This window comes from Melospiza georgiana, chromosome 13 (assembly GCF_028018845.1).
Source record: "Melospiza georgiana isolate bMelGeo1 chromosome 13, bMelGeo1.pri, whole genome shotgun sequence".
Taxonomy (NCBI): Eukaryota; Metazoa; Chordata; class Aves; order Passeriformes; family Passerellidae; genus Melospiza; species Melospiza georgiana.
In genome coordinates, this window is record NC_080442.1 from 13,923,234 (window position 1) to 13,950,543 (window position 27,310).

The 27,310-nt window shown below is 41.2% G+C and overlaps 1 protein-coding gene across 1 annotated transcript in view; it reads right to left on the reverse strand.

Moving 5' to 3' along the window:
• Positions 1-27,310, reverse strand: part of AGBL1 (AGBL carboxypeptidase 1) — a 246,550-nt gene that overhangs the window by 136,785 nt on the left and 82,455 nt on the right. The window contains exon 17 of the mRNA XM_058033641.1: positions 26,851-27,031. Coding sequence (XP_057889624.1) covers positions 26,851-27,031 — 181 coding nt within the window. The remainder of the gene's footprint in view (positions 1-26,850; positions 27,032-27,310) is intronic.

Below are 27,310 nucleotides of genomic sequence, written 5' to 3' on the forward strand. Positions count from 1 at the left end.
ACTTGAGCTGTGAGTTAAAAACACCATCACAACCATAACTGGAGACTGCTTCATGCAGGAGCTGGAAAGTGATGCATAGAAAATGGTTTGATAAGTCATTGCAGCTACTGGAAAAAAATTAAAATTAAAAAAAAATAAATAAAATAATAATAACAATAAAGAAAATCACCAAGTAAAGCTCATTGTTTTGTGGAGTTTCCTCCTCAACAATGTGTGCACCATCTCCCCTACTTCTGTAAGTGTCTTGAGTAAAGAGTAACAGAAGAACGATTGAGCTCCTCCGGTGGCCAGGCAATGAAATAATGTATTTTAGGAATGCCAGATAAATGATGAATTTAAACTGCCCCTGTATGAAATCTGGCAGCCACAAGGGCCACACATCCAGCCGGGAGACAACAAAGTGTCACTAATGAAACATCCATTCACCAGGGCGGGCACACCAGCAATAATCACTGAATAATGATCACGGCAAGGAGACACAGTAAGATAACAGTTCTGCATCTGGAATTCTCTGCAAAACAAATCCAGCCCTCTGCTAGCATCAATCTCATCCTCCAGTGCACCCTCAGACACCAGGCAGCAGAGCTGGGAGGGCATTTGGGGCTCTGATCAGCAGCGAGCAGAGCAGTCACAGGGAGGAAAAGCAGTTCAGGGTTCTGTGTGTGGATGCACTAAACTCTCCTTTATTTGTTTACTTTCCCCCACACACATGCACTGTGAGCCTTCAAACCTCTGCTGAATCCTAATTCTGATGCTAAAAAAACCACAACAAATTGCACTTACATAACTGCTTATCCAAGCATGGTGTCTCTGGGCACTTCAAAACAGTAAAGTTAAACGAAGCATTCAATACACTTATTAAAATAAAGTATCCACTAGAGAAACCTGATGGGCTTGCAGAGCACTGCAAAACAGTCAGGGAAAAAAAAAATTTAATGTACACATATAACAAGCAGCAGCAGATAGAATTCCTGTCAGAGAGGGGAAAAAAAACCAACCAAATTCTCCAGAAAGCTTCAAAAACCCCAGCAAGACTTGGACAAAGTTTTAAGAGAGCTCATTCAAGTGCCAAGAAAAGCTGGCACTGAGAATTCAGGATGCACAGAAAGATTTAAAATTCCTAAGAGGTGCTATCACAATCTCAGGGGAGCTGGGAGACTTGCAATGGGTACCTTGCTGAACATATCAACATTCCCAGTCTTGCTGGAAGTTTCTAGCAAAGAAAAACTAGGGCACTAGATAGGAACAAATGCATGGAAGTGGTTCACATATACTCATGTGAGGAAAAAAAATCTAAGCTGCTTTTGCATAGCAATTGACAAATTTTAATTGGGGACTGGTACGATCAAAAAATTCCCTCTTGAAACAGATTTGTAAAGTGAAGTTACTTGAATACTGAAATAAATGACCTGATTTTTCAAAATATGGAGCTATTCATCATAGCCTATTGAAGTTCAATAGAGTTGCAAGCACACAACATCTTCCAAAGTCAGGAAATTCTTAACTAGCTTCCTGAAAAAAATAAATAAATAGCTTGGGTCAATTAATTTATGGTCCTTAGCATTCATTTTTAACTCTTTCCTTAATATGAATCAGGAAGCTCAAAGCATCAGAAGATATCAGCAGAATTTTCTAGAATGGAGGATACAGTGCTTATCTAAACATTTTGGGCTTTTTTCCCTTAGCTCTTCCCTGCCAACCTCTCTACACACTTGTTTTTAATGTAACATAATAGAAGAATCATCTTTTAAAGGGGTACAAATTGTGTAGATGTGAATATATGGGGATGGATGGATAATAATGAAGACACCCATGAAGAAAACAGATGATCAGCCTCCCATTTTGGTAGCAAAATGTTTAAAAATCTTTCAGATAAGTGGCACTGCCCTTTTTCAGTGAGTTAAGAATATCAGGTCCTGATCAAAAATTGAAATATTTCATTGGAAAATAGATGACAAAGTACCAGGCTGACAGAGCCCCTTATTTAGACAGGGAGAAAAGAGAAGAGAGCTGTAATGCAACTCTATATCACTTATTATAAGACACAGAGAAGGGTAATCTACAGCTATAGCTCTCCTAGTTAGAAGGTCCATGGATAAAAATTGACACAATGTCACTAAAAGCAATTTATATCTCCTGGCTGGTCCAACTCAGCACACTCAAATAGCAACCAAAGAATAGATCCACTTTGTTTACCTTTATGGAAATCAACAACCAAGAGCTACAGCTTTTCTCTGTATATATAAGAAAACTAATTTTAACCTTCTCATAGACAAAAAAATATTTTGCATAACTGTGTAGAAGAGCTGAAGCCATTTTCACTGTTAATACAGATTTAGGCCCAGGTGGATGACAGCACTGATATACTGCATTTACAGGGCAGCACAACATTTGCCCCTAAGGAGAAACAATGCTAAGATCCAACTTGGAACCAAGAGGCTTTCAAAATTCTCTGCCAAAAAGACAATATTCTGTCACTGCTAGATAACTTCAAGATACTGTTTTCCATGCAGATGCAACTGTAGTGTCTCTCTCAGTAGAATCACATTAAAAAAGCAGAGGAATAAAATTTTCTCAATTTCAAGATGGAGTTGAAAGAGAAACAAGCATGGTGCTTGCTTAAAATAACAACAAAATGCTAATAAAGTCCCTAGAATAATTCTGATTATACCCAATAGTGCTTTTCCTTTTTTAATTTCTTCAGCATTCCTTGTTCTTTGAGCTAATTCTACCATTCAGACCCAAGAGAGAATAAAGACTCAGCTGCATAACATTTAGTCAATACAGATAAGCTCACAGAAATATCCCCTGCAAAAATCAATGTGCAAATTCAAGAAGGCCATTCTGATCAGGTGGAATAAAGGTTGTACTAGGTTGCCAATTATTTTGGCTTCTCTTGTATTTCTGGAATATTTATCAGCAAGGGAATTCACTTGCTGCCTACAAGGAGGGATCTAGCTAAAACTTTGACCCTGTTCTACGCTTCTCGACCAGCTTCATTCCAACAACATTGTGCAATTAATAATGCCATACAGTAGATAGGAAAAAATGCATGGAAGTGATTCATATATACTCATGGGAGCAAAAAAATTTAAGCTGCTTTTGCACAGCAATTGACAATTTTTAATAATTTTAATAGTTGTAATTTATATTAAGTTGTAACAATGTGTACAATCAGAGAAAAATATAAATAGTTTTCCAAAAAGTTGATTTTTCTGAGCAGTTGGCAAGTTTGATCACAAAATTTGCTACTGAAAAAAGGGGAGAAAAGTACACCAAACCAGTAATATTTTTGCCATTTTTGAATGGCCAAAATAAACATCTACCCTCTTTAAAAAAAAATTAAGCATCCCTATCCTCTCTCAGAGTGCAGTGAATGCACTTTCAGTGTGAAATCTCCATTTCAATAGGACCATCTCTTTTCAGACTAACACTGGGACATTTCAAACAATTATATAATCATTAAATTAAGCCCAAAAAGCTTCTTTAAGGTATTACTGCCATCACTGTATAGATGGCTAAAGTAACTACAAAACAGTTTAATGACTTGCCTGAGATTGCACAGTAAACATTTGAGAAAAATGAAAAAATGATGATTCAAAGAGTGCAAAACATTCATAGGTTTTTTTAAAGCTGTTCACAGCCTGAAAAGCAATTACTTAGTGGTCCTCAAAGGATGCCATGAAGGATGCTTATCTCTATTCCTGAGCACTGAAAATTACCAGTGACAGACAGCAAAAAGGGATTGGAACCAGGAAAATAATAATAAAAAAAATGTGGAAAAAAAAAAAAAAAAAAAAAGAATTCGGTCTATAGACCTCATTTCTCTCCAGCTCACAAGGCAAATTTGTTGGCCTGAAAAGCCATGCTCACTGAATTGCAGCTTTGAATGTATTTCTCGTGGTGCGCCTGCACAGCTGCAAAATCCCAGCTGCAATTAGGGAGCTGTAGGGCTGGATCTTCCATCACTGCTCCTCTCCTGCAGCTGGCCTGCCACCAGCCCCAGCTGCTGCTCAGCAGCCAGGCAGCGACTGCAGTTGTGTGTAAACAGCAGTAAAACACCAATTTCACAGGTGTGGGAATGGGCTGAGGGTGGTTTCAGCCCAGCACTTCAGGCAGGTGAATACGACTTCCCTGGGAGAAGTCACAGAACGGGGTTTTACACCATCAGAGGGAGGGGGATGAAGTGAGTGCGAAGTGCTCAAACAGCCAAATACATAATCACTGAATTTCAAAGTAAAATCACTTTAGAGCCAAAAAAAAAAAAAAACAAACCAAAAAACCTCATCATTCCAGTTGTGAGCTATTCTCCAAAGATTAAAGATTAGGGTGGTGCCCTGTTCTCACATTTGTCTGAGAGGATTCTCGTGTCTTCTGCAGCTCTTAAGAAAAAATACTGCATCAAATGGTTCACAGATGCTAGGGATGAATTAACAGAATGATAGTTTACATCCAAACCCACATATTCATTCCTCCCTCAATATTCAAGTTGACCCTAAATGATCCATTTTGGTGAATCCTTCTGAGCCCAGCCTCTAAAGGGTACAAGTAAATCTCTCATTTAACTGGTGCAAACCTAAGAGAATTGCACCAGTAGAAGACACTGACAAAATTAAAAGTAACATCCACTCCAACAATCATTTATTGCTTCATTTTTGTTTCTTTCGTTTCGATTCTTTCGTTTTTGTTGCTTTCCCCAATAAAGGGATCCAGGAAGGATCCCCTTAATTCTTTCTCTTCTCTTTCTTTTAGAGATGAAAAAGATGTTGAGATTCAAAATAGATCTCATGAGCAGCAACACACTGACACAGCACATATCTCTCCACTGCAGGTCTTCATTTCAAGCTTTCAATGCTGCTCAGGAATTTCACATTTCATTCTTATGTAGAGAAAACCATCTCTTCACCTCTCAAAGAGCTAAGCAAGCCTTGAAAGAAAAGAAAAAAACAAACCAACAGTACCCAAAATGTTGAGAGCTGTCACATCAAAGACAAGACAAAAAATATTCTACCAACCATCCTCTGCAAACACACCTCCTTCTCTTTCAGTTTGTTCCAAGTGTAGAGCTCCAGAAGAAGAGGAGCTGCTCTACTATAAACTGTTGTCTAAGTAACATAAAGACATTAACTAGGCCAGGAGGTCTTTTGTAGATAAAGATGAGGAGATGTAGCTGAGGAGCTGCCAGTTCCCTTCCTGCCTCTTACAGGTCTGTCCTTTTACCTGCCGAATGGGCAAAGCACCAAGGAAAATTCCCCTTGGAAAGGGTTTTCCTGTTCTGACAGTGCTGGCAGTGCTGCCGTAGTTGGGAAGCAATGCCAGCCCCATCACTGGGAGCAGACTGTTTATCACTGCCACCAGAAAGCTGCTGGAATGGGAGGACTTGGGGCCAGCACTGCCAAAAGGGGATGTTTGGGCTGGCAGTGGGAAGGAAAAGGGATGCCACAGGGCTGTCCTAACCGATGCTACTGGCACTGCTCCTTGGGTAGAGCTCACTACCTTGGATTGGCAGAAAGACCTCAGAGCTCAATCCTTCTCTCCCCAAATGATTCTTCAATCTGTCACAAACAACAACTAATGGACATTGAAAGGAAATAGGTGATTTATTTTTTTTACCTGTGCTATGGAGATTCTCCAATATACAGTTTAAATTTCCCCTTTGGAAGAGAAATGGTACAAGCAGGACTTAACCTAATTTAAAGATCTCTGCTGTTGGCCTACAAAAGAAACAGGATCATTCAGTAGTCAGAGACTGATTTACTGTCACCATTTATTCCAAGAACCTTGTTTACTCTAATAAATCCTTATGCTCTTGCCTTACTCCAGAGGACGAATAATCACCAGGTCCTCCTCCTCTAACAGGGTCAGGAAGATGAATGCCCAAAGCCACTCAGCCTTGCAGACAGCAGCAGCTTTGGGCTTTCATGGTGCTCCTTCACAGCTACTTCTGCTCATGCTGTGGGGTCCTCCAGGGATGATTTGTCACAGCCCACAGCAAGCTGCCTAACAGTTCCTCACATAATTCAGTGACAGGTTACATCATTGTTCCTCCTGGAGTGCCTCAGGGGGTCTCCTCCTCCTTGCTTTTCCCTTTGCCAGCTTCCACTCACATCTACCATCTCAGCAGGGATGTTATTTGAAGCAATGACAAAGTTTTTGGAACAGGTTCCAAGGTAAATTAGTTTGCATCTGTTACAAATTCTGCTATAAACTATGCTTGCATCCCACAAAAAAATCTCTGGGATAGAAAACTTTTAAAGAGAGTGGAGGCTCAAAGACCCCAGTGGTTTATTATTGACCTAATCTCTCCCTTAAGAAGCCAAAGTAATCTTGCTGCAGCAGCAGTTTGGGAGATACCACTTGAATAAAATAATGATAGGAATAAATTCAGAAAAATCCCTTTTCTTACAGGCTATTAAATCCTCCTGAAGCAGGGGAAGTGTCAAGAATAAAGCTTAGGACAAATGGCTGGATATTTTTGCTTTCATATGTGTAAAGTAACTCAAGAGCCTTGAAGGAAAGAATCACTTCCTTGGGTATTCTGATTCAGTGAGCTAAGTTGAAAATCATTCCAAAACATGTTTCCCATCATTACAAAGGGACATTTGAGTCAACTGTGTTCTCAAAGTATTATTTATATCCACTTCTCAGGATTTCATCAAATGCAAAGTGACTATGCTGATTGAATGGACACAGCTCCTTAATTGCATTCAGAAAAGAGAGCTGCTTGAATTTTATTTATTTACTTACTGATTTATTATTATTATTTAGCTGTCTGCTTCCAACTGCAAGTAAGTCTTTGCTGCTCCATTAACCTGATCACATATCTGTGTTTCAAACTCGGCCCAGAATGTCCACACAGGAAATATCTCTGCAACACTTGGGGAGGCCATGTCCTGCATTTTATGGCCAAATCATGGGTTCCATTCTTAATGAGCAGCTATCCAGGTTTCCTACACAGTAAATAGATATTCTCCAAGAGATTGTGTGTGCACATCTAACATCCCGGCAAGAGTTGTAATGGCAAGGGAGCACCAGCACATATCTTCCTTTTGCTGTTCCCAAAAGAGAGGTTTCCTTGCCGTCACAATCCTTACACACAGTGTTTGCTACTTGTTACATCCCATCTGCCAGCAGATGTTCAAGCCAGATGTTTCACTGACAGCTTCTGATTGGTTCAGAGCAGACAGTTTGTTCTTAAAACAGGATTTAAAAAAGAAAAAAACAAAAACAAAAGAACCCAAAAAAAAACAACAAGAGACATTTACACAGCACAATTGGGTTACACTTGCAGTGACCAGCAGAGCAATTGTGAATTTCCAGTGGGGTGTAGGAAAACAAGATCCAGTCATAAGGTACCTATGTTGACCTGCATGCCCTTCAAGCTAAAGGCTACAGAAATGCTTCACACAAAGTTACTCAGAAGATCATCCAGACAGCTATTTACCATTTCCTGAAACAAGAAAATTAATCAAACCACTGTTCACCTATTTTGTATGACTGGCCAGCAGAATATGCATTTTCAGAACATTCACCAATGCCAAAGATATCCCTGTTAGAATGCAGGGCATTATGCTACACATGAAAATAAGCTCTTTAGAATAGACAATAACAATTCTTATTCCTTCTGCTCTTGGGCATAAGATCACCTCAGCAAACAGAAAGTTTTTCCTTCCCATCCCATCACCATTAGAATGGCCTGCTCAGGATTCAGTATTGACACTTGGTGTCCTCTATTTAATCTGATGATGACTACAAATGTCAGGCTTTGTCCTCTTGGACCAGGCTGCCATCTGATGCCTGCCACTTCTTTACTATGCTTTTTTACCTTCCTTTCATCTGCTACTACATCGCATGGTGAAGAAGAAAAGATGTTTTCTTTCTTTTGCCTATAAACTCTTCATTGCACTTCAAAGTAGCAGGGGGGAAATAATTACAAATGGTGAAAAATATTGCTGAAAACAAATAAAAAGAGGAAAAAGTGAACCCTTCTCTTTAGTGAATTGATGCATCAATATATATATTTTAACATGACCTTTCTATACGCAGATGCACTGCAGATATCTCACAGATCATTTTGAATAAATAAGGTGATCTTCCTTCCAAATGTACCACTAGCAAGTCCGACAAAACATTTTTTAAAAAATCCAGAAATTACACACAATATTCATTTGTTTCCTCTAGACACTTATCTTTTTTTACCTCCAGGTAAGACAGCTTATAAAAGCAACACCTTTCCCAAATCCCTACTGGAAGCAAAAGGAATATTACATTATGATCAGCTCCACACAGACAAATGTTTTATTCTTACCTCACAACAACAACAACAACAAAAAAAAAAAAAAAAAAAAAAATATATATATATATATATATATATATACACGCCAGCTAATTTTATCTAAATAAAAATCACAATGCGGCTTTGAAATTATTTAAAATTCTTTTCTCAACCTGCTGAGGCGTTTTTTAATTGTTTGGGATGAGTGACACCAAATGCAGATTCAGAGAGTGAAACCCCAGAGATGTTTACAGTAGGTCATGGAATCCTGGGGCCTTTCAATAGATACTAAGATAAATGGATTATTCCTAACACAGTTTTTAAAACAAGTCAAAGGCAATTTCCTTTCACTTAGCCAAAAGAATTTCAAGGAGGAGAAAGAAAGAAATCTGCTGCCATTTTCAGGTTTGATGGCTGCTCTTCTCTTGTAAATTCTTCCCCACTACCACCTGTTTCATACTTGTCATTAATATCATAATTACTGAATTGCTACTCAGAGAATTTACAAGCGCCACCTATTATTTCTGGGAGATTAAGGGAAAATGCCATAGAAATGAAAGCTATGGTTTGGAAGATATAAGCCCAGGAATCTTTTTCCTGGCATTTGAGCTTGTTCTGAGGAAAGTTTAATGTACACTAAAGATTCTGAATGCTATTAATTGGACCATATAACACTCTCTCTTATTTAATATAAGACAGTCTATATACGTAATAGGGGGAAATATTGTAATAGCACAGGCCAACAGGGAGCAAAGCTACCTAATGAATCGAAAAGGAAGAATTATTTTACAAATGCAGGAGAATTACTAGGCCAGAGTTTCCCCAGATTGAGGAATATTTTCAGAGCAGCAGAGGGAGGCCAGAAAGGGGAACAAGGCATAACACCCATCAGAACAGGGTAAATTGAGAATAGTTGACATAAAGCACACACTTTTCCAACAATTACTAAATACATAGTACCCTAAATAACTCCTGGAATCTTGGGTACCAAATCTAGGTAATAATTAGTCTGCTTGAGAACAGCTGGATAAACCTTCCTATATGCTGTATGAAAGGCGCCCTCTCTGAACTACAGTATTTTGTGATCACAGAGAGGTTTGGGTTGGAAGGCACCTTCAAGGTCATCTTGCTCAATCCCTCTGCCATGGACAGGGACACATTCCATTGGACCAGGTTGCTCCAAGCCCCATCCAACCTGGCCTTGAACATTTCCAGGTATGGAGCATCCACAGTTTCTATATGCTGTGTGCTCCAGCATCTCAGCACCCTCAAAATATAGATTTTTTTTCCCGTAACATCTAATCTAAACTTACTTTCTTTTAGTTTGAAGCCATTCCCTTTTGTCCTGTCGCTCCAGGCCTTGTAAATAGTCTCTTTCCTGTTGGCTTCCTTCAAGTACTGAAAGGCCACAATTAGGTCATCCCAAAGCCTTTTCTTTCCCATTTCTCACAACCTTTCCTCATAGCAGAGGTGTTCCAACCCTCTAAACATCTTGGTGGGCTCCTCTGGGCTTGCTCCAGCAGGCTGATCTTCCTGGGCTGGGGAAGGGGGCAGCTCTGTGTCGCAGATATCTTTCATGAAAAATCTTTTTTTTAGGATTTTTCCTCCTGAGAAACTGAGAGGCTTCAGGAACAGAATGTAAACAATGGTTATCTGCTGCTGTGGAATGCAACAGGTACATCTGTGATTGGCTCATATTGGATATTTGTAATTAATTGCCAATCACAGTCAGCTGGCTCAGACGCAGAGCCCAAGCCACAAACCTTTGTTATCATTCTTTTCTATTCTATTCTTAGCCAGCCTTCTAATGAAAACTTTTTTCTTCTATTCTTTTAGTATGGTTTTAATGTAATATCTATCATAAAATAATAAATCAAGCCTTCTGAAACATGGAGTCAGATCCTCGTCTCTTTCCCAATCCGAAAACCCCTGTGAACACGGTCACAGCTCTGCATGTAAGGTTTCACCTGAGTGGAGCAGAGGGGCAGAATTCCCTCCCTTTTCCTGCTGCCCACGCTCCTCTGGATGCAGCCCAGGATGTGTTTGGGGCTGCCAGAGCACATGGCTGGGTCATGTCCAGCCTCTCAGCCACCAGCACTTGTTCTTGTTAAACCTCATTGATTTTCCATGGGCCACTGCTCAAGCTTGCCCTGGTCAATGCCCTTCTTTGAACCCACCTGACCATAATGAACTATCTTCAAAGAGTCTCTCTACTACCAGCAAACAGCAGCAAACATTTCTCTGAACAGTCTCCACCAGTAATGATAAGCAAAGACCATGGAGCTTCAAAGGTCCTTGGTCCACATCATGCTAAAGAGGAACTGAAAAAAATCCTAGTGGATTACCAAAGCAAAAATAAATAAAGATGAAAAGTGGAAGGCTGGGAGGCAAAAGCCAGAAGGAGAACTGCATGGGGAGAGAGACATTCACAGAGAAGGAAAGGGCAAAAGTTTAAGACGAAGAGAGACAGATTCTGAACCGAGAAGAAGTTGGGATATAACTCCCTGTGGGAGTAAAGCAAGGGAAAAAAACACCATATGCTGGGATAACAACGAAAAGCAAGCAAAATATTTACATTTCTTTTCACATAACTGAAAAGGTATAAATCATAAGAAAAACTAGCTTGGTACTCTGGGGGTTTCTCAGTATTGTTTTGTTTACACACAGAAACCCAGGACTTTGCTTAGAGCATCTTCCATTAGCTCTACAGAGCAGAATTACAAATGAGAAACCAGATCATTCTCTGGAAATGATGCTAATATCAGTCTCCCATGGTTAATAAGCTTCTGCACTGTGGAGGTTTTGGCTGAAAGTTCATGCTGCAAATCCAAATAGCACTGGGCAAACATCGGATTGGATTCCTGGAAAAAATGCCAAACTCTTGCACCAAAAACCCAGAAAGATGAGGAAAACAACACTTACCATTTGACAATGTTGCTTTTCCTTCCCTGTTTCCTGCAAATACTGGAAAGAATCTAATTTTCAGTACACTCCTTGTTACCAAAAATCCTAACACAATTTATAGACAATTATAAACCAGACAGTGAAACATGAAGACACTGAAGACAACAGCTGTTCTCCAATGCAGAGCTAAGAATATATTATCAGTCCCAAAAAGCAATTACAGCCTACAGGACCTTTAAAACAGAAAAAAAAAAAAAAAGTAAAAATCAAAGTCAAAGGCTGAGTTTCATTATCCAGCATGAGCTGCCAGTCCATCATTTGTGCCTCTAAGCTATTGACAGATTGCTCCATCAGGTTACAAGATACTGACATCATTTGTCTGTTACTGAAACACAGCTAAAACATTCAAATATAATAAAGTGACACCTCCACATCATGTTGGAAGGTACGCAAGAAACAGCTATCAACCAAAATTAGTGCTCCAAGGGAGGGAACGGCGCAAGTGTTTGACACATCATCAAGGATTACTGCCCTATTTAACAAGATTCCTCTGATGACAGTTAATGACAAAAAGTGATGGCTCATAGCCTGGGCTATAGATTTTGCAGACCAAAGCAGAAGATGCCACATGGCCTTGCTCCTCCTCTGAAGGCAGTACACAGGGCTCACACTTGCAAGGGTTGTCCGAGTTTAGAGAGAATTCAACATACAGAACAGAATTATTTAAAAGGTGTCATAACTGGAGTAAACATTAACCTTTAAAATATCTGAAAAGATATCTTCTTGTCATAGCTGCTCTGGATATTATTTAATTGTTGTGGTTTGGGGTTTTTTTTCACCTATTATGTGTTAAGAATGCACACTGAAAGCAGAATACACTACAGCATTCTACCAGAGCTCACTGCAGAGAGCTAAAGGATCATGGAGAGATGCATGGAGGGTATAGAGATGCTTTTTTTCACTCTATTGTTTCTTATGACCTCTTACATTAAATGAAACTGGAATTTAGAATTCCTCCCTGCTTTGCTTGTTCATCTATTCCCCCAGCTTAACCTTTCTTTTTCAGCCTTACCCTCAGGATTTCTTACCCCTGGCTATGCCATTCCAAGCACTTCTTTTCTCTGTACTCAGCCAGGTCTGCCTCACTGTGACTTCAGCCATAGGAGTTAGCAAAATTGGCTGCTTTGATTAGAAATGTGTGAGTGGAAGGCAGATAATAGCCTGGTTCTTTACACCTGATCTCCCAGTGAGGGGTCATGGACAGGGGTCAACAGCTGAAATAAGTGTCTCATCACATGAGGAGTTTGTGAAGGAAAATCTGCACTGTCAAATGAAGTGGAGCACAGCAGCACTGGGAGCTGCAGGGTCCTGATTTATCTGTATATTTGGGTTGGTTTGTGTTTGGCAAATTTTATTCTAGGAAGGAGCTTCCAGGAACTGCAGAACCTGAAGTCCTGCACTGAACTGCAGAACAGATGCACCTGAGGGACCGGCAGCTCCATCCTCCCAGAAATGGATTTGCCACAGGGGCAAGAGAAGCTGTAAGCACCCATCCTTCTCCAAGGCTGCACACTCATTCCTGCAATCAAGCTGCAGGAATAATCTGGAAACAAAGGGATTTCCTTAAGCCAGCTCACTGATGGGCTCTGATTAAATTATCTCCAGGCTAATTAATTTGTTGATTGACATTTGCGACATGAAAACCATCCCAGATAATTTGACACTGGCCATTGGTGAATCATCAAATTAAAGTCTTTACTTTAAATGTGACTCTTATGAATGAAATGCCGCATAGTGACATTTGATATTTTGCACCAATTACTGCTGTGCATGCGGGCACATAAGCACCATTTAAGCAGAGTCAGACTCAGGCTTTTAGGAGCTCAGGGATCAAGAGAGACAGACTACTTGTCTTGTCTAGGTTTATAGACTGCATAGCTATTGAGAGTCCATTTATCATGTAGAGGAAAGAAAGACATTATGGCTAATGAAAAAGAGAGATGGACTCAAGGAGGTTGAAATGGACAGGTGCCAGTTGTGCCACACAACCTTTGATGCTCCTGAACAGCCACTGGTGCATGTATCAATCTGAAATGAATTTTAAAAAATAAGGAGCTACTGTTGAGTCAAATGCGACACAGAGAGAAGAAGTCTGAGATCAAGTCACACACTTTCCAACAGTGGGAGACAGAGCTGAGAAAGCTTGCCCCATTACTGTTTAAATTGAGTGGTCAAAATAAGTAGGAGGTGTCCTACAGACCAGGTTCCTGTGTCAGGTGAGTTGAGGGTCAAAGCCCTGCTCCTTTCCTCAAGACTCTTTTATCACCCTTACCTTTAAAAGAACACTTGTACCACTTTGCCTGTGCTTCCCATGTCTCATACATGTAGGAAATTACAGATCAGGACTTTCATTCCACCGCATTTCAGGCTCAAACTATCAAACAGAGGTGAAAGGGAGAAAGAGAGGAAATCTGAGGAAAGAGGGAAAGTCTGGGGACGTAACAGGGCACAGAACCATGCTTCCAAGTGCAAAACGTGGTGCTAAACAGGCTTCTTTAGAGAAAGCTTAGATGTTTAGAACTAAACTTGGTGGCTTTTTGAAACCTTTTGTCTTCATGATTTGTGAGACAACTGTTGAAAAAGGTTTATTCTTGACAAAGATGTAAAACTGGGGTACTTCGGAAGTTTCAACAGAAAAAGACTTTAAAATTCTCAGCTCAAGACTCAGAGGCTATTATGCCCACGAGAACATGCACTTCCAGCTTTCTTATTTCCTCTTTTGAGCACACCATTGACCCTACCTGCAGCTTCCCCCAGCTGTTTGTGTAGCTGCCTCTTGTTTTGGAGAGTGTGCTGAGAGGAAGCCAGCATGATGGATAACAGGAGTCCTTTGACATACCATGTCATTTATCACATAACAGCCTCAATCCTGCTAAGGTGGCCTTCTCCATATGTCACTGTCAGCTTCTGTGCCACCTCAATGCATCAAAAAGAAAAGTTTGAATATGAAGCACTGTAATTCCTAAGTCACAGCTCATTGCAGCTTTCCAGACATGAAGAACCATTCTGTCTATCTGCCAGCTTGTTTGTTTAATTTTCACTGTCTCACATATGTGAGAAATTAAGTCTTCAGTGTGGAAGAAAACCAGAAAAAGTCAGAGGTCTAGCAGAGGGAAGGAAGATAAAGATCTCTAATTCCATCAGGAATCCAACGTGACATTTTGAAGTGGAAAAAGAAAAGGCAGCCTATGTCCAATATGTATTAGGGAATTAGTAAGAATTCTTCCTTCTTCCCACTCAAGGAAAGAAGTTCTCTAATGGGCTGAGAGGTTCTCTAATGGGCTGGTGTGAATGCAGCAAGCTTAAAGCAATGCAGATAAGTTCCTGAACTTGACTGCCTAATGGACATCCATCTCATATCTTCTGCCACTTGAAGGGTACAAAATGCACTGAAGGCTTCCAGGAAAGCATCTTGAGGTTATCCAGCAGGTCCTGAATTGGGATACCTCAATTAATCAGAGCTCACCCAGCAGTGCAAGATTTCAGCAAGGCAGTTCCCAGGGGACACCTGAGAACACAAACAAGAGGAGGCTGGAGCCTCTGCTCCTCTCTGTCCTGACACAAACCCAGGAGTCTCTGTGCAGACTCGTGAGCTTTAGCACAGATGGCAGAGGAAACGTGAGCCACCCACACTTCTCCAGGAGCCTGAAGGGATGCAGCCTGGCTCAGGTTAATTAAGTGTAATATCGAGTTTGGGCTGCCTGGAGCACTCACACCATACAACATATACATGTGCATATAACATATGGAGCTATCTTCCCCTCTCCAGTGTGAAATTGTCAAGGCCATCATTCTTCATTTCTAATCCAAAAACGCTCCTGCAACAGGGCAAGATCCCTTTTCTCAGCTTGCTCTAAGAAACCTCCCTCCTCCTGCCCTGCTCATAGCCCGGTCTCTGCACAGCACCCCCAGCACACCCAGGGCATCCATGGCTCTCCAGATGAGTCCAGAACAGGCTCAGTTTTAGTTCCTTGAGTGACCCATGACTGAGCACAGCTCCCACATCGAGCCAGGCAAATTTTTCTACCACCCACCCCTGTCTGTGAATCACCATTTAGAAAATCTAAGTTACAAACTTCCTTTTCGCATTCTTGTAGCGGCTTACAAAGCTAACATTCCTGGCCCAAACTGATATGAATCATAGACCCATTTCCCAGGTTAGATAAATTTGCATTTTACTTCCAGTGATTCACAGACTCCCCCAGCATGAATGGTGTTAAGCTCCAAGAATTAAGATGTTATTTTGGATCACAATAAGTGACTTAAAATATATGGTTTCTCACTTCCTTGGGTCATTTTCATATAGTCCTAACATATTTCCATTTGATATAGTTTCCTTCCAAAAGGATCACAGGCAAGCTACAGCTTGAAAATTAATCAATGAACCTTTATTATGCTAAATCTTAATAGCATTACTAATATGAAGGAACTTAAGCACAATTTTTTCCCCAGGAACTGTTTACTGACAAAACCTCATCCTTCTGTGACATTCACATTGCTACTGTCCTTTCCCAACATCTACTCTTTATTAAAGAATCACAGAAGGGATAATAAACTCAATCTTCTTTCAAAGCAGTATTTCCACCAGTCATAAGTCAGATGACTCAAAAGTTCCTATTTTTGGTGCAAATTTCAGTGTGCTGAAAATCTTTGAGCAGTTTAGCTTCAGCCCAAATAGCCTTCCATTTCTGTGTCAGATTGGACATCTTCATCCTCTCTTGAATATTTGCAGTAGATGCTCTATATAGATATATTCAAAATGGGAAAAAATAAGAGCCTATTGGGCTTTCAGAAAGCCTATGAACTAAGTCACTAAAAGCCCCTTTAAAGGCCTTTGTAGTCCTGTAGGCAGCTCTCTCCCTGAAGCTGCAGGATGGAGCTCTGAATCAACAATATTGAGTCTCCTATCCTTTGTCTTTCAGAGTTTGGCATAAAGACAGACTTGTTTATGTGCATGTAGGGAAAGTAGGAAGCACAAGAATGATAATTCAGCTAGGGGCAAGCCTTGGTCATTATTTGGGCCACTAGGCAATGGGGTTGAATTATGGCTTGCCATGACAGTATCCTAAATAACTGTTAGCAGGAAATATTATCTTACATTACAGAAACAATTACAAGAGTTAACCATTTGGAAAAGGAAATCATGCTGCTGAAGAACTGCCATTCAGCCACCACAGCTCACATTCCTCAGATTAAAAGAGAAATTTCAAAGGGAAAAGAAGATAAATCAATCCAAGTTTATGTCCAAGTAATGCAACATGTTTTTAGGGTAGCACACACCAAAACATATGCATATTTGTGTTGCTGATTTGCACAAACCCATTCCCCTAGGATGAACATCATAATTGAAAATGAGAGCACAAATGGCCACTTAAATGCCTAAACTACAGCTTGAGTAATTTTGCATGCACACACATATCTGTTTTTCAAGCACAACTGCATCCTTTCAGTCCTGGCAATCTAGATCAAAATGGTTTCTATTAACATTATATCTGCATTTACATGCATAGAATACTGTATCATTTGGACCTCAGAGTTTTTGGCAAACCTCAAAGCTTACTCCTTATTTAGGCTTCCATGAGGTTTAAGCAAGAATTAGCAATGACAGAGTCATACCTGCACCATAGCTAGTTTGTGGAGAATTAGATATGTGCTCTTCAGGGACCAATCCATCTGAGACTGCATGTAAAATAATGGTTTCAGAGCTGCCACATGTTTCTCAGAGATTAATAAAATACTCAGGGAAAAACAAAAAACAGAAGGGGGTTGATTGCACCTAAGTGATTTCTTTTCTGTGCTTTGCAACATCTGCTGCAGAGCTGGTTGCCACAATTTCTACCCAATGGCCTGAAAGCAGAAACCCACAACATTCAGAAAGCAATGGGGCCATCGGTTATGAAAGGAAAAAAGTCCAAAAGAGGGACAGTAAGCAATGCCTGTAAAGCAGGTGCTTTGTTATGGCACTTTGAGACCAAAGATATAACAAATAAACTTCTTTCATCAGTCCACACTGTCAGAACAGAAATCAGTTGAAACACAGGAAGAGCTGTGAACACTGGCAAAGCCAGTTCATCAGAGAATGATCCACTCCAGGTGGACTCCAAAATTGTGTGAGATCTGCTGCTCCAGCTGGATCCCTACAATCTATGGGACTTGATGAGATTCATCCAAAGATCTTCAAAGAGCTACTGATATTGGAAACCCTTTGTTAATGATTTTTGAGCAGTCTTGGGAGTCCAGAGAGATTCCAGATGACTGGAAGCTGGCAAGCATTGTCCCAATTTTCAAGGAGGACCCCAGAAACTACAGATCTATCAGTGTCACAGGTTTGGGTCAGATATTAGGAAAAAGTTCTTCACCCAGAGAGTTGCTGGGGACCAGAACAGGCTCCCCAGGGCAGTGGTCACAGCATCAGCCTGACAGAGTTCAAGAAGCATTTGGACAATATTCTCTGGCACATGCTGTAACTCTTGAGGTGCCCTGTGCAGGAACAGGAGCTGGACTTGATGATCCTTATGGGTCCCTTTGTACTTGGCATATTCTGTTATTCTGTGATAAAAAACAACCCTGAGCTGGGCTTTTGTTTTGATAAGAAATTGTGTAATGAAAAGATACACTTGATGTGAAGTATTTCTAGTGTTTACAGCAACAGAACCTTTTTCTTAATATTCTCCTCTTTATTTACATTCCCAGCTGTATTACTGTTATGAGCCTGAAAGCTCACAGCCATTGATATGGACACTATTTGATTTTTGAGCAGGAAGCATACTGGATGGGATTACATCCCATTCAAAGCTGTCTAAAGATAGACAGAGAAGTAGCACAGTTCAAGGGTGCCCTCACCTGCATGTCAGGGATAGCAACAGAAATTATTGTGACTTCAAACACTTAGCTGTTCTCCACCTGAAATCCAGCATGTATGCAAGACCAGACAACAAAGCTATTCAAAAGCAAACTCTCAGTTGTGTAACATGCATGTTCTGGAAGGGAAAACAACTGCTCTCCCCCTGTCTTTGGATTGCCACATTTAGCCCCTACATGGGTTTACAGTAGGACACTTGACAGGTAAATTTTCAGCCTTTGATTTGGCTATTCCATGCAGATGGTTCAACCCACAAAGTGTCAGTTGCTTTTCCAGAGGTTTCAATCTAACCCCAAAGATGCTATTTTTGTCATCTAAAAATATCAATGAGAAATAGAGCCTAATCTCCCCACAGCTCCTTCTACTTAGTGTTCAGTCCTTGTGTCACCTCTCTGCTGTCACAGATATAATCCAGACCTGCTTTGGCTAACATTTTATCCATCTAAATACAGAATTCACTGCTACTCAAACGAGGAGCTAGAGACTTCAATTATGTAGACCAAGATCTATTAGAAAATTGGATGGGAGATCACCAATTTTTTTTTCACATCACTGGAGCAAGGACTTCAAGCCATGATAGAGCACTGTAGAAGTGACTGATTAGTGCAATAAACTACATGGCTACATAAAGCCTCTTCCACTGGTTCTTCTCATTTCTGAATGGTATTAAAATAGTTTATGAGTGTTCAGCTGCTTTGCACTTTACACTCTCTTATGTGCCATAACTGTTAGAGGGAAGATAGAAAAATCATCACTTTTTTAATCTTTGCCTTTTGTTTTTATGCTAATGGCCTTTTGTTATCTAACAAACAATGAATACAGGAAATATTCCTCAAAAAGTAAGTCTTCATTAATATCATTCCTCTTACTGCTGGCAGAAGACACCACAGACCAGAGCTAGAACTGAGAACCAAACTTCTGCTTTAGGCAGTGCTCCATGAGAGCCAGGGTCCCTGGGAGGACTGATGCTTCTCTCTCCTTCAAAAACTGAGCTTATGAGCATTTTAGGAGAAAAATGGGGCATAAACAAACAGAGAAGAAAACTACTATTAGAGATGCTGTCATGGGATGCGCCTGGAAAGAATTCTTGCACTCACACCTTGTTACTGCCTGGTAATGTAAAAAAATTAAAACAAATAAACAGCATTACATGAAGATACAGACTTGATTGTGGATTGTTATGTGTGTAATGTTTGGCAATAAATCCTTTTTCCTATTGTCATTCCATGAAATACACATATATACATGCAGAGTAGAATATGACAGCTCTTCTCCAACTGATGAGTCCTTAAGTCTTTGCTATTTGTGGCAAACAAAAGCAATCAAAAAGGTGAATTAGAACCTAGAATACATTGCTCACTACCACTTCTCCTCTGTGTTCTGCTTCCCCAGACACTGAAGAATCCTATGAGATATAATGCAATATGTAACAATTCTACATAAGACACATCCACTGGTGAAATGCAATAAGCCAGTTCTAAAACACTATGGAAAAGTTTCTCACTTTTGCACAGCTCTGAATGTAGCATGATTTCCAAAGAATTTCACATCATAAATCACCCCTATTTCCATGCAGAAAAACACCAGCACAGTTACCTAGGAGTCCCAACCACATCAAGGTTATGGCATCGTGGAGGTAGGATGTATTCAACACAGCCTTCAGAGGCATGCAGTGTGCACAGACCCAAGGTGCACATCACTGGAGCCTTTTCCCTGCCAGCATCACCCCCTGCTTCTCTATTTCCTCCCCTCAGCTCAAACCTGAGCTGCACAACACCAAGAGCCTTTCAGTTTTCTACCCCTTCAACACTCAGAGCTGCTTTGCAGCATTAAAACTGTGCTGCACCTTTCCCTGCACCTTTCCCAGCAGTGCTGCCCATTTAGCTGCAGAAAAGGTTTTGATTTCTCACACTCTCATTGCAGTATTGACTCAATTTTCTGGTCTTTATTTTCTTGATGCTTCCGTGGGACATTCAGCTGGGTTTATGAAATTAGGATGGCAATTTGCTGAAAGCACTGGAGCAAATTTTGCCCGTGTAATTACCCAATTGCATGTGCAATCACACGAGCCATGTGCACAGGTAAACAATTCAACTTCAGCTGGACCTCTGTAGGTACATTTTTGCACAGCAATTTTGAAAACATAAGCTCTCAAATGAAGCTTATTTTTGTAGATAGGGCTCTTCATCGCTTTTCTACAAACACCATTTCCACTTGCCAGTCTGTTTCCCCACCCCAAGGTCATTTTACATCCCCTTTCCCATCACAGTACTTCACCAGTTTTTAATGCTACATTTGAATATCCGATTCCAAAGAGAGGGAAGGGAAAAAGTGAGAGAGAAATACATAAATAAATAAAAATGTTAAAGAACAACATTAGCCAAAACACAAAGCTAACCCAGCATAGAATTTTTAAAAAGCAAACTCATGGAAAATAAGCTTTACACTTGCGAAACTAACCTCCTGATTTTTTTGTCCATAAGCTTTCAAAAATTTCAGTGCATATTTCACAAAAAATTATGGTTTTTAATACTTAAAAGGGCCAAATAGCAACATAAAATGAGAAATGTCACTTGGAACTCCAGGGATGTCCAGTTTTCATGGTGAAAGAAATACTGCCTGATTTATTACACAGGGTAATGTATGAAGGTATATTACAAGAGACAATAACCTTCATTCCCAGGCAATTTCAGCTTTCCAGGTAGTGTGGATATTGCAGTAAAGTACTGGACATTCTTCATTGCATCTATAAAAGTGAAGTTTTTACAATTTCATTTTGTGGACTTCTATTTTCCCATCCTATGAATAACAACTCCATCTCTGCATCTGTAGCTTCCAACAGGCTTTAACTCATGTAAACAGACTAGATCTTGAGATGGGTGGCCAAAAGAGTCCCTTTACTTGTGGTATTAGCTCAACTCCCAAATATTCAGCTTTGAATCAGTGTTTGGTATCTACCACAATCACCCACAAGGTACCATCCAAGCTCAGCAGCAATTACATCTCAGTGTAAATTTGCTTATGCAGCCAGCTGGGCCAGGGTTTGCATAAATGCCTGGAAATTCTGAGAAGGTATAAATTCCTGATTTTTAATACATTTCCCCAGTTCCTGCGTTGATGATACTGAGGTATCCTCCACAAACTCTCATCAGGTGGTTGTGGCAGTCATTGCAGCAGGATGATTTCCCTGTGCCAGGGTGTAATCCTGAGGAAGAGCTGCCTCTACAAAGCTCAGAGCTCCATGAAATGCCTCGTGCAGCCAGGGCTGAGATGCTGATCAGGCTGCATGGCAGCCAAGAGCTCAGCATCCTTTTCATTCCCTCCAACCCCACTGCACAGCCTGTGGCACTAATGCACCAGGCCCTAACAAGGCACCAGCTGCTCCTTTCCTATCTCTCTACAGAGCCCAGCACGGGCACAATTGTGATGGGAATAATGTCCCACAAATGGGACTCAAATAAGCATAATAACAAACAAAAGGGATAATGACACACAATCAAGCTAACAAGAATTATAATATAATTCAATCATCTCATTAACTTTACTAAAAGCCAGCTTTGTACACCAGTCTCCTGGCTCCTGAAAATGTCTTCAAAGGAGTGCACACATCTGATTACCAACTCACATCATCAGTTAGGAAAACAGACACGAATGCAGAACAAAGGGATTCCTTTCTGAGCCTGTGGAACAACCTGCTTACATCTAATATTCGTGCTAACTTGAAAACGCAAGGTAGAACCTATCCAAAATGAAATAATTCCCAAGGCTAGAAGCTGAAATGTTAGTAGTCCAAGGCTGTAACATCTCTGAGCCCACACCCAGTGATTTTTGTAGTAAAATTTCCAGGTGACCTTGCATGGCCAGCATAAATTATACAGGGAAGAGCACAGGGACACACACACAACTCACTGGGCACCTTCAGCGTGTCAGAGCCCACAAAGACTGCACATGCTTTGGCAGTTGGCAGCTGGGAGACTGATGAAACATGGAACAATGCCTTGGATCCTTCCAGGTTTTAATATGGCCATTAACTAATTAGATTTCACGACCATTTAGAAGACGGATGATATCGCAATCTCCATTCTATTAGCAAGAACAATATGGTACCTCCATGAGAAACCTGCCAACAGGAGAATAAGACCTCAGAATTTAAACAAAAATTTACCTGCCAACAGGAGAATGAGGGCCCAGAATTTAAAGCAACCCTAGGTCCTGTCCACACCACACTTTTTAGTTGTGATGCTCAGTTATTAGGGTGGACGCTGGGACAAGCAGTTATAAGCAGCAAATTGTGTTCACTCACTGGGTCAAACTCCTGAAAGCACACGAGATATGCTGAAGATAAAAGGAATTGCAGCAAAGCACCCAAAATTTCAGCTATATAGCTCCTGAGAAACAAAAGCACCAAGCAATAAAGCCAACTACTGACACAAGGCTGGTGCTGAGTCCCACAAACAATGATATCACACACAGGCTCCTGTTTTAGAGGCTCAGGCACACTATAAATTAGGTGAGGGTGTTAAAACAACAGCTGGCTGCTAATTAGTCACAGCCCCCCTCAGCAGGGTATCAGCAAAGTGGCAGAGAACATCTCAAGTAAATTAAATTTTAAAAAATCCTACTGCAATCACTCCCCTGACAGACCCTTCCTTCATCTCCCCTCTCAGCTTTTTATTTATTGTAATTACTTTAGTAATAAGATTTGTTTCCTTGTTATTATATATATTACCATGCAGGGCAAGAACAACAACAACAAAAAATAATAGCTGGGAAGAGTTATGGAGCTTATTTATCTCCTTGGCTGTTATTGGGCCGTTGGGTGGAGAGAGCAATGAGGAGGTGGGGGCCTGGGAAAAGCAGTAAATAGAAAAGAAAGCATATTCCTTGGGAGCAGAGACATATGGGGGCATATTTACGAAGGAGGAAACACTGACAATGAGTGAATAGAGCTAATAACTCAGGGGGCCCAGCAGCCCTGGCTGATAAAGGAAGGAATAAACAACCCTGCACTGGAAGTGCTGTCAGAAGGGAGAGTCCTGGGGTGCAGCTGTCTGCAGGGGGATGTTTATCACAGAAGGAGAGCCAAGGATGGGCTGTCACATCAGCACAGCACAATAAGGGCCTTGGATGAAACTGGGGCACCTCCCACAGCAGAGAGGAAACTCAGACGAGTGTGTGGTGCAGGGCCAGACACCATTTCTGGTTGTTCCACCAAGGAACAATTCACAGAAGTGAGAGCTAAGAAATACTGCAGCTCATATTTTATCTCGCGCCGTGCAGGCACTAGCCACGTTTGGTACCCTAAGCTCTCAAATCCATCACTGCCCTCTCAGTGAAAGGCAACAGAAGCAGCACCTGAGGCACCAAAGCAGCAAAGAGCTGTAAAAATTTCTGCTACACTCGAGGAAAATTGACCCACACTTCACATGCACGTCCCAGAGCCACCAAGTATCCCAGTACAGATAGTCACAGAATTTGCATCTTTGTCACCTCTGAGGTCTTAAGGAAAGAACCAGTGCACATGCTCTTGCCACCTCACAATGTGCATCTCAGAGCACAGCCAGCATATATGAGGGTTGAGTGTTTAGCAATTTAAAAATGCTCTTTTTTCCAGGTATGCTTTGCCTTCCACATATGCCTTCCCAACTACTTTTGGCAAGCTGGTGACAATTTGGACGCAGAATTTCTGAAGAAAACACGGGGACAGACTCATAGAGCATCTGTCAAAGAGCAGCACACAACTCCTGTAGCAACTCTCTCCTAGAGAGAAGCTCCATTAATTCAAAACTATTCTTTTCCAAGCCTTCTCACATCTCTGCTCTGTCCTTGGAGAAACAAACACATCATAGATTAACCAGTCTGGGGAGAGCCTTTGGAGTGTGTTTGCAGAGTGCATGGCACCAATTTAGAGCTAAACTTCTCCTTCAACCCTCTGACCACAGAGAAGCAATAAAGAGAAGGAGGGATGTCTGCACTTGTACAGCTTTGTGTGACATCACCTCGAGACTGAGTCCTTAAGGATGCAGTTCTGCATCATAAACTGACTCCTCAGACCAGCCATAAGCTTTTTTCCCCTATCCCTGATCCTTTCTGCCTCTTATTGCCCAGAGAACACAATGTGTCCATTCAGGAGAGTAAGCATTAATACAAGGCAGAAAAAGGTTATTTATACAAATAGTGTCTTTGGGTATAGAGACAAATGTGATGCTTCTCCCCCCTCCTACGATTGTCCTTCCAAACAGAAGGCTCCTAAGGTTAAGTGGGACCACACTCCTTTTTTTCCCTTTGTTCTTTTTGAGACCGTGCAGAGGAAAGCTGTTCTAGGAGGGATTTTAGTGGGCATTTCTCTCTCTTTATGTCAGTAATTATCAAATAACTGAAGCTTTTCTCTGATAGGCCTGAGGAGGTAATGAACAAAGCCCCTGAGTAAACAAGGAACAGAGAGTAAATTAAAGGGGAGGGAGCATAAAGGGAGAGACAGAAATCCCAGCACTTCACCTGCCTTACCCTGGAGATGCAGAGCTTACTCAGCCTGTGCTGGGGGAGGGCAGGTGCCAGAGAAAACAAGATGTTTTTAAAACAGATAAAGAATAGTCCATGGCTATATTCCAAAAGAAAAACCAGGATTTCCTTACCTAGCTGCTACTATGGTTACCCCACGCCTTTGAAGAAATGATGTGGCTTCCAATAATCTTCCTTCATCTAAAAAAGACTCCCCAGCTCCCATCTCCACTCATTGGTTCATTATTTTACAAAATTCATCAAGTTCTTTTCAATGAAAAGCCTCCTTGATTCAACAGGAGGGAAGAGTGAGAAAAGGGAAGCAGATTAAAATAAAAAGGAAACATTAAAATCAGGTAAAGGAAGAAGAAGTTGATGCCAACTCTTACACACCCACACACACTCTTACATGCTACCAGTAGACCTGAGCCCCAGCACAAAAATATTGCATTTAATATAGGAGGAACCATGGCTACTAAAAAGCATACATATAAAGAAACAAGAAGAATAGGGGAGGAGAGAGAATCCACAGGAGGATTCACAAGACAGATGTATTTAATTTAAAGCATAAAGAAATTTTTTATTCCCCTCCCCAGGCCTCATGATCAATAAAGGAGACGTGGCCAAGTCCCTGTTCTCCTGGTCCTATCCATTGAAGGTTTACTAAACTCTTCTTCATCACCAGATTTAACTACAGTTCAAGCTCACCTGCACCATGGAACATAAAACACACATCTCCTGTGTGACACATACCCTTCATTCCGGTGTCACCAAGAGCCACATTCTCCCTCCTGAAGGTCCCTTCTCTGCTGTGCTGGTTCCTGACAGCTGGAGGAAAACGTCAGCCATTCCCTCCAGTCCTACCTCTGATGGAAAGTTTAACTAAGTGTAGTGAGAGGAAAAAAATAAAGTGGAAACGCCACAATTGTTTTTCTTGTTCCTTCTGTCTGTGAGGATCTAGAAAGCATTTGGTGCCAGCAGAGTCCTCAAATACCCTGGGGCAGTACCCAGCTATTCTGAACTGTGCTCCCAGACTTCTGGCAGACCCAGGCCCTGGGGAGCACAGCAGCCCAAAATCTGTGACTGCACATGCTAGAGACTGTCAGAAAAGCCCAAGGTGCTCCCTGGTGAGCCACTCACCCCAAACTCATTTGAATTTTAAACCCAGCTCAATGTAGTTGTTGCTCAGGATTTGCTTTTCTGTTCCTGTAACACCCAATCATCACAAACCAACCCCAAAGCAGGTGTGGGACTGTAGCTTAAGAAAAGTTATTCCTCTACACTTTGCTGTGTTCCAGTGCTTATTTAAGCCCATCTTTCTGCTTTGATATTTGTGTGCTCCTCAGCAATAAGCCCGGGGGGACAGTTGCTGCAAACCCTACAAGACCCCATCACCATCAGTAGGTCAAGACAGCAGCCACTGGTGGGATGTGATCATGACGTCCTGCCCTTGCATTGGGCAGGACCAACAATTATTAACTCACTGCCACTCCACAAACACCCAAAGTTAACAAATTCCATCAAATTCCTCTGCAAACTGGAGAGAGAAGATTTGTTTTCCAGGAAAGGACAAGCCTACCTTAGCTTAGTGCCCTCTTCAAGGTTTCACACACCAGTATTTATTTCAGCTCAAAATATTAGGAGCAGAGTTGTACCTTTTCTAGTCATGTACAGGGAGAGGGAAGTTAGTGTGGGTGGATAGGGAGGGTATAAGGCAAAGAATGCAAAAAGGAATCAATATTTTTCCAAGATCAGATTCAGCATCTCTTAGGAAACATGTGGGAAGGAAGATTGAAAAGAAGGTGGGAGAAGGAGGAAGGTTCACTATACAGAAATATTTCTGTGAAAATTTAAGAAATCCTTATTCATCCTCCCCCACCAGGTTATACAAAGCATTAATTACAGCCAGTTTTTCCCAAGCATATCTGCTTTGCAGCTGTATTCTGCCCTGCTGCTTTAGCAGAATGGATAAACCTCCATTTGTCAGTAAAGGTCCTGTTTCTCCAGCACCACTTACACTCCTTCCAGGGAACTGAGAGATCTCCTGACCACAGACAGTACAGAGCCACATGCACCTGACAAATGCAGGACAGCACCCAGGCCATGTCTCAGATTCACGTTTTCCATACAGGACTGATAACAGGATGAATAAAACACAGGGAAAAAGTGAATTCTCAGCACAAACACTGAAGATGAGACCTGCTGGGTGCACAGACAAACCCCCGGGTAATCACACATCGCAACTCACTTGCCATTGATGACTCCATCAGGATTGAGCATGGGCACAATCTTGAAGATGAAACACTTCCTGAGGAGCTCAGCAATGGGATCGCTGCTCACCAGGAACTCCAGGGTGCCCTTCATCACCCAGCTGGCGTTGCTCTCCCCTGGGTGAACACGGGCTGTCAGGAACACGTAAGGGCGGCTGCCTGCAAAAAGCAAAGCAAAAACACCCCAAACTAAACAGGGCTTTTCTTGGAACGAGATCTTTGCAAGTGGATTTTATTTTGAATTTAGATAACAACCCAAAATGAATTCTAAGGAAAATACATCTCTGTACATTCCAGATATTTTCTCAAGGTGTTATTTATAAACTGATCACAGATTTGGTCCTCAGAACCAGCACAGAGCCAATCTCCCTTTTTATTCTGTGATAATTTCTAGATATTTACATGTACCATTAGAAAGCATTCTGCAGGTGCAGGTTA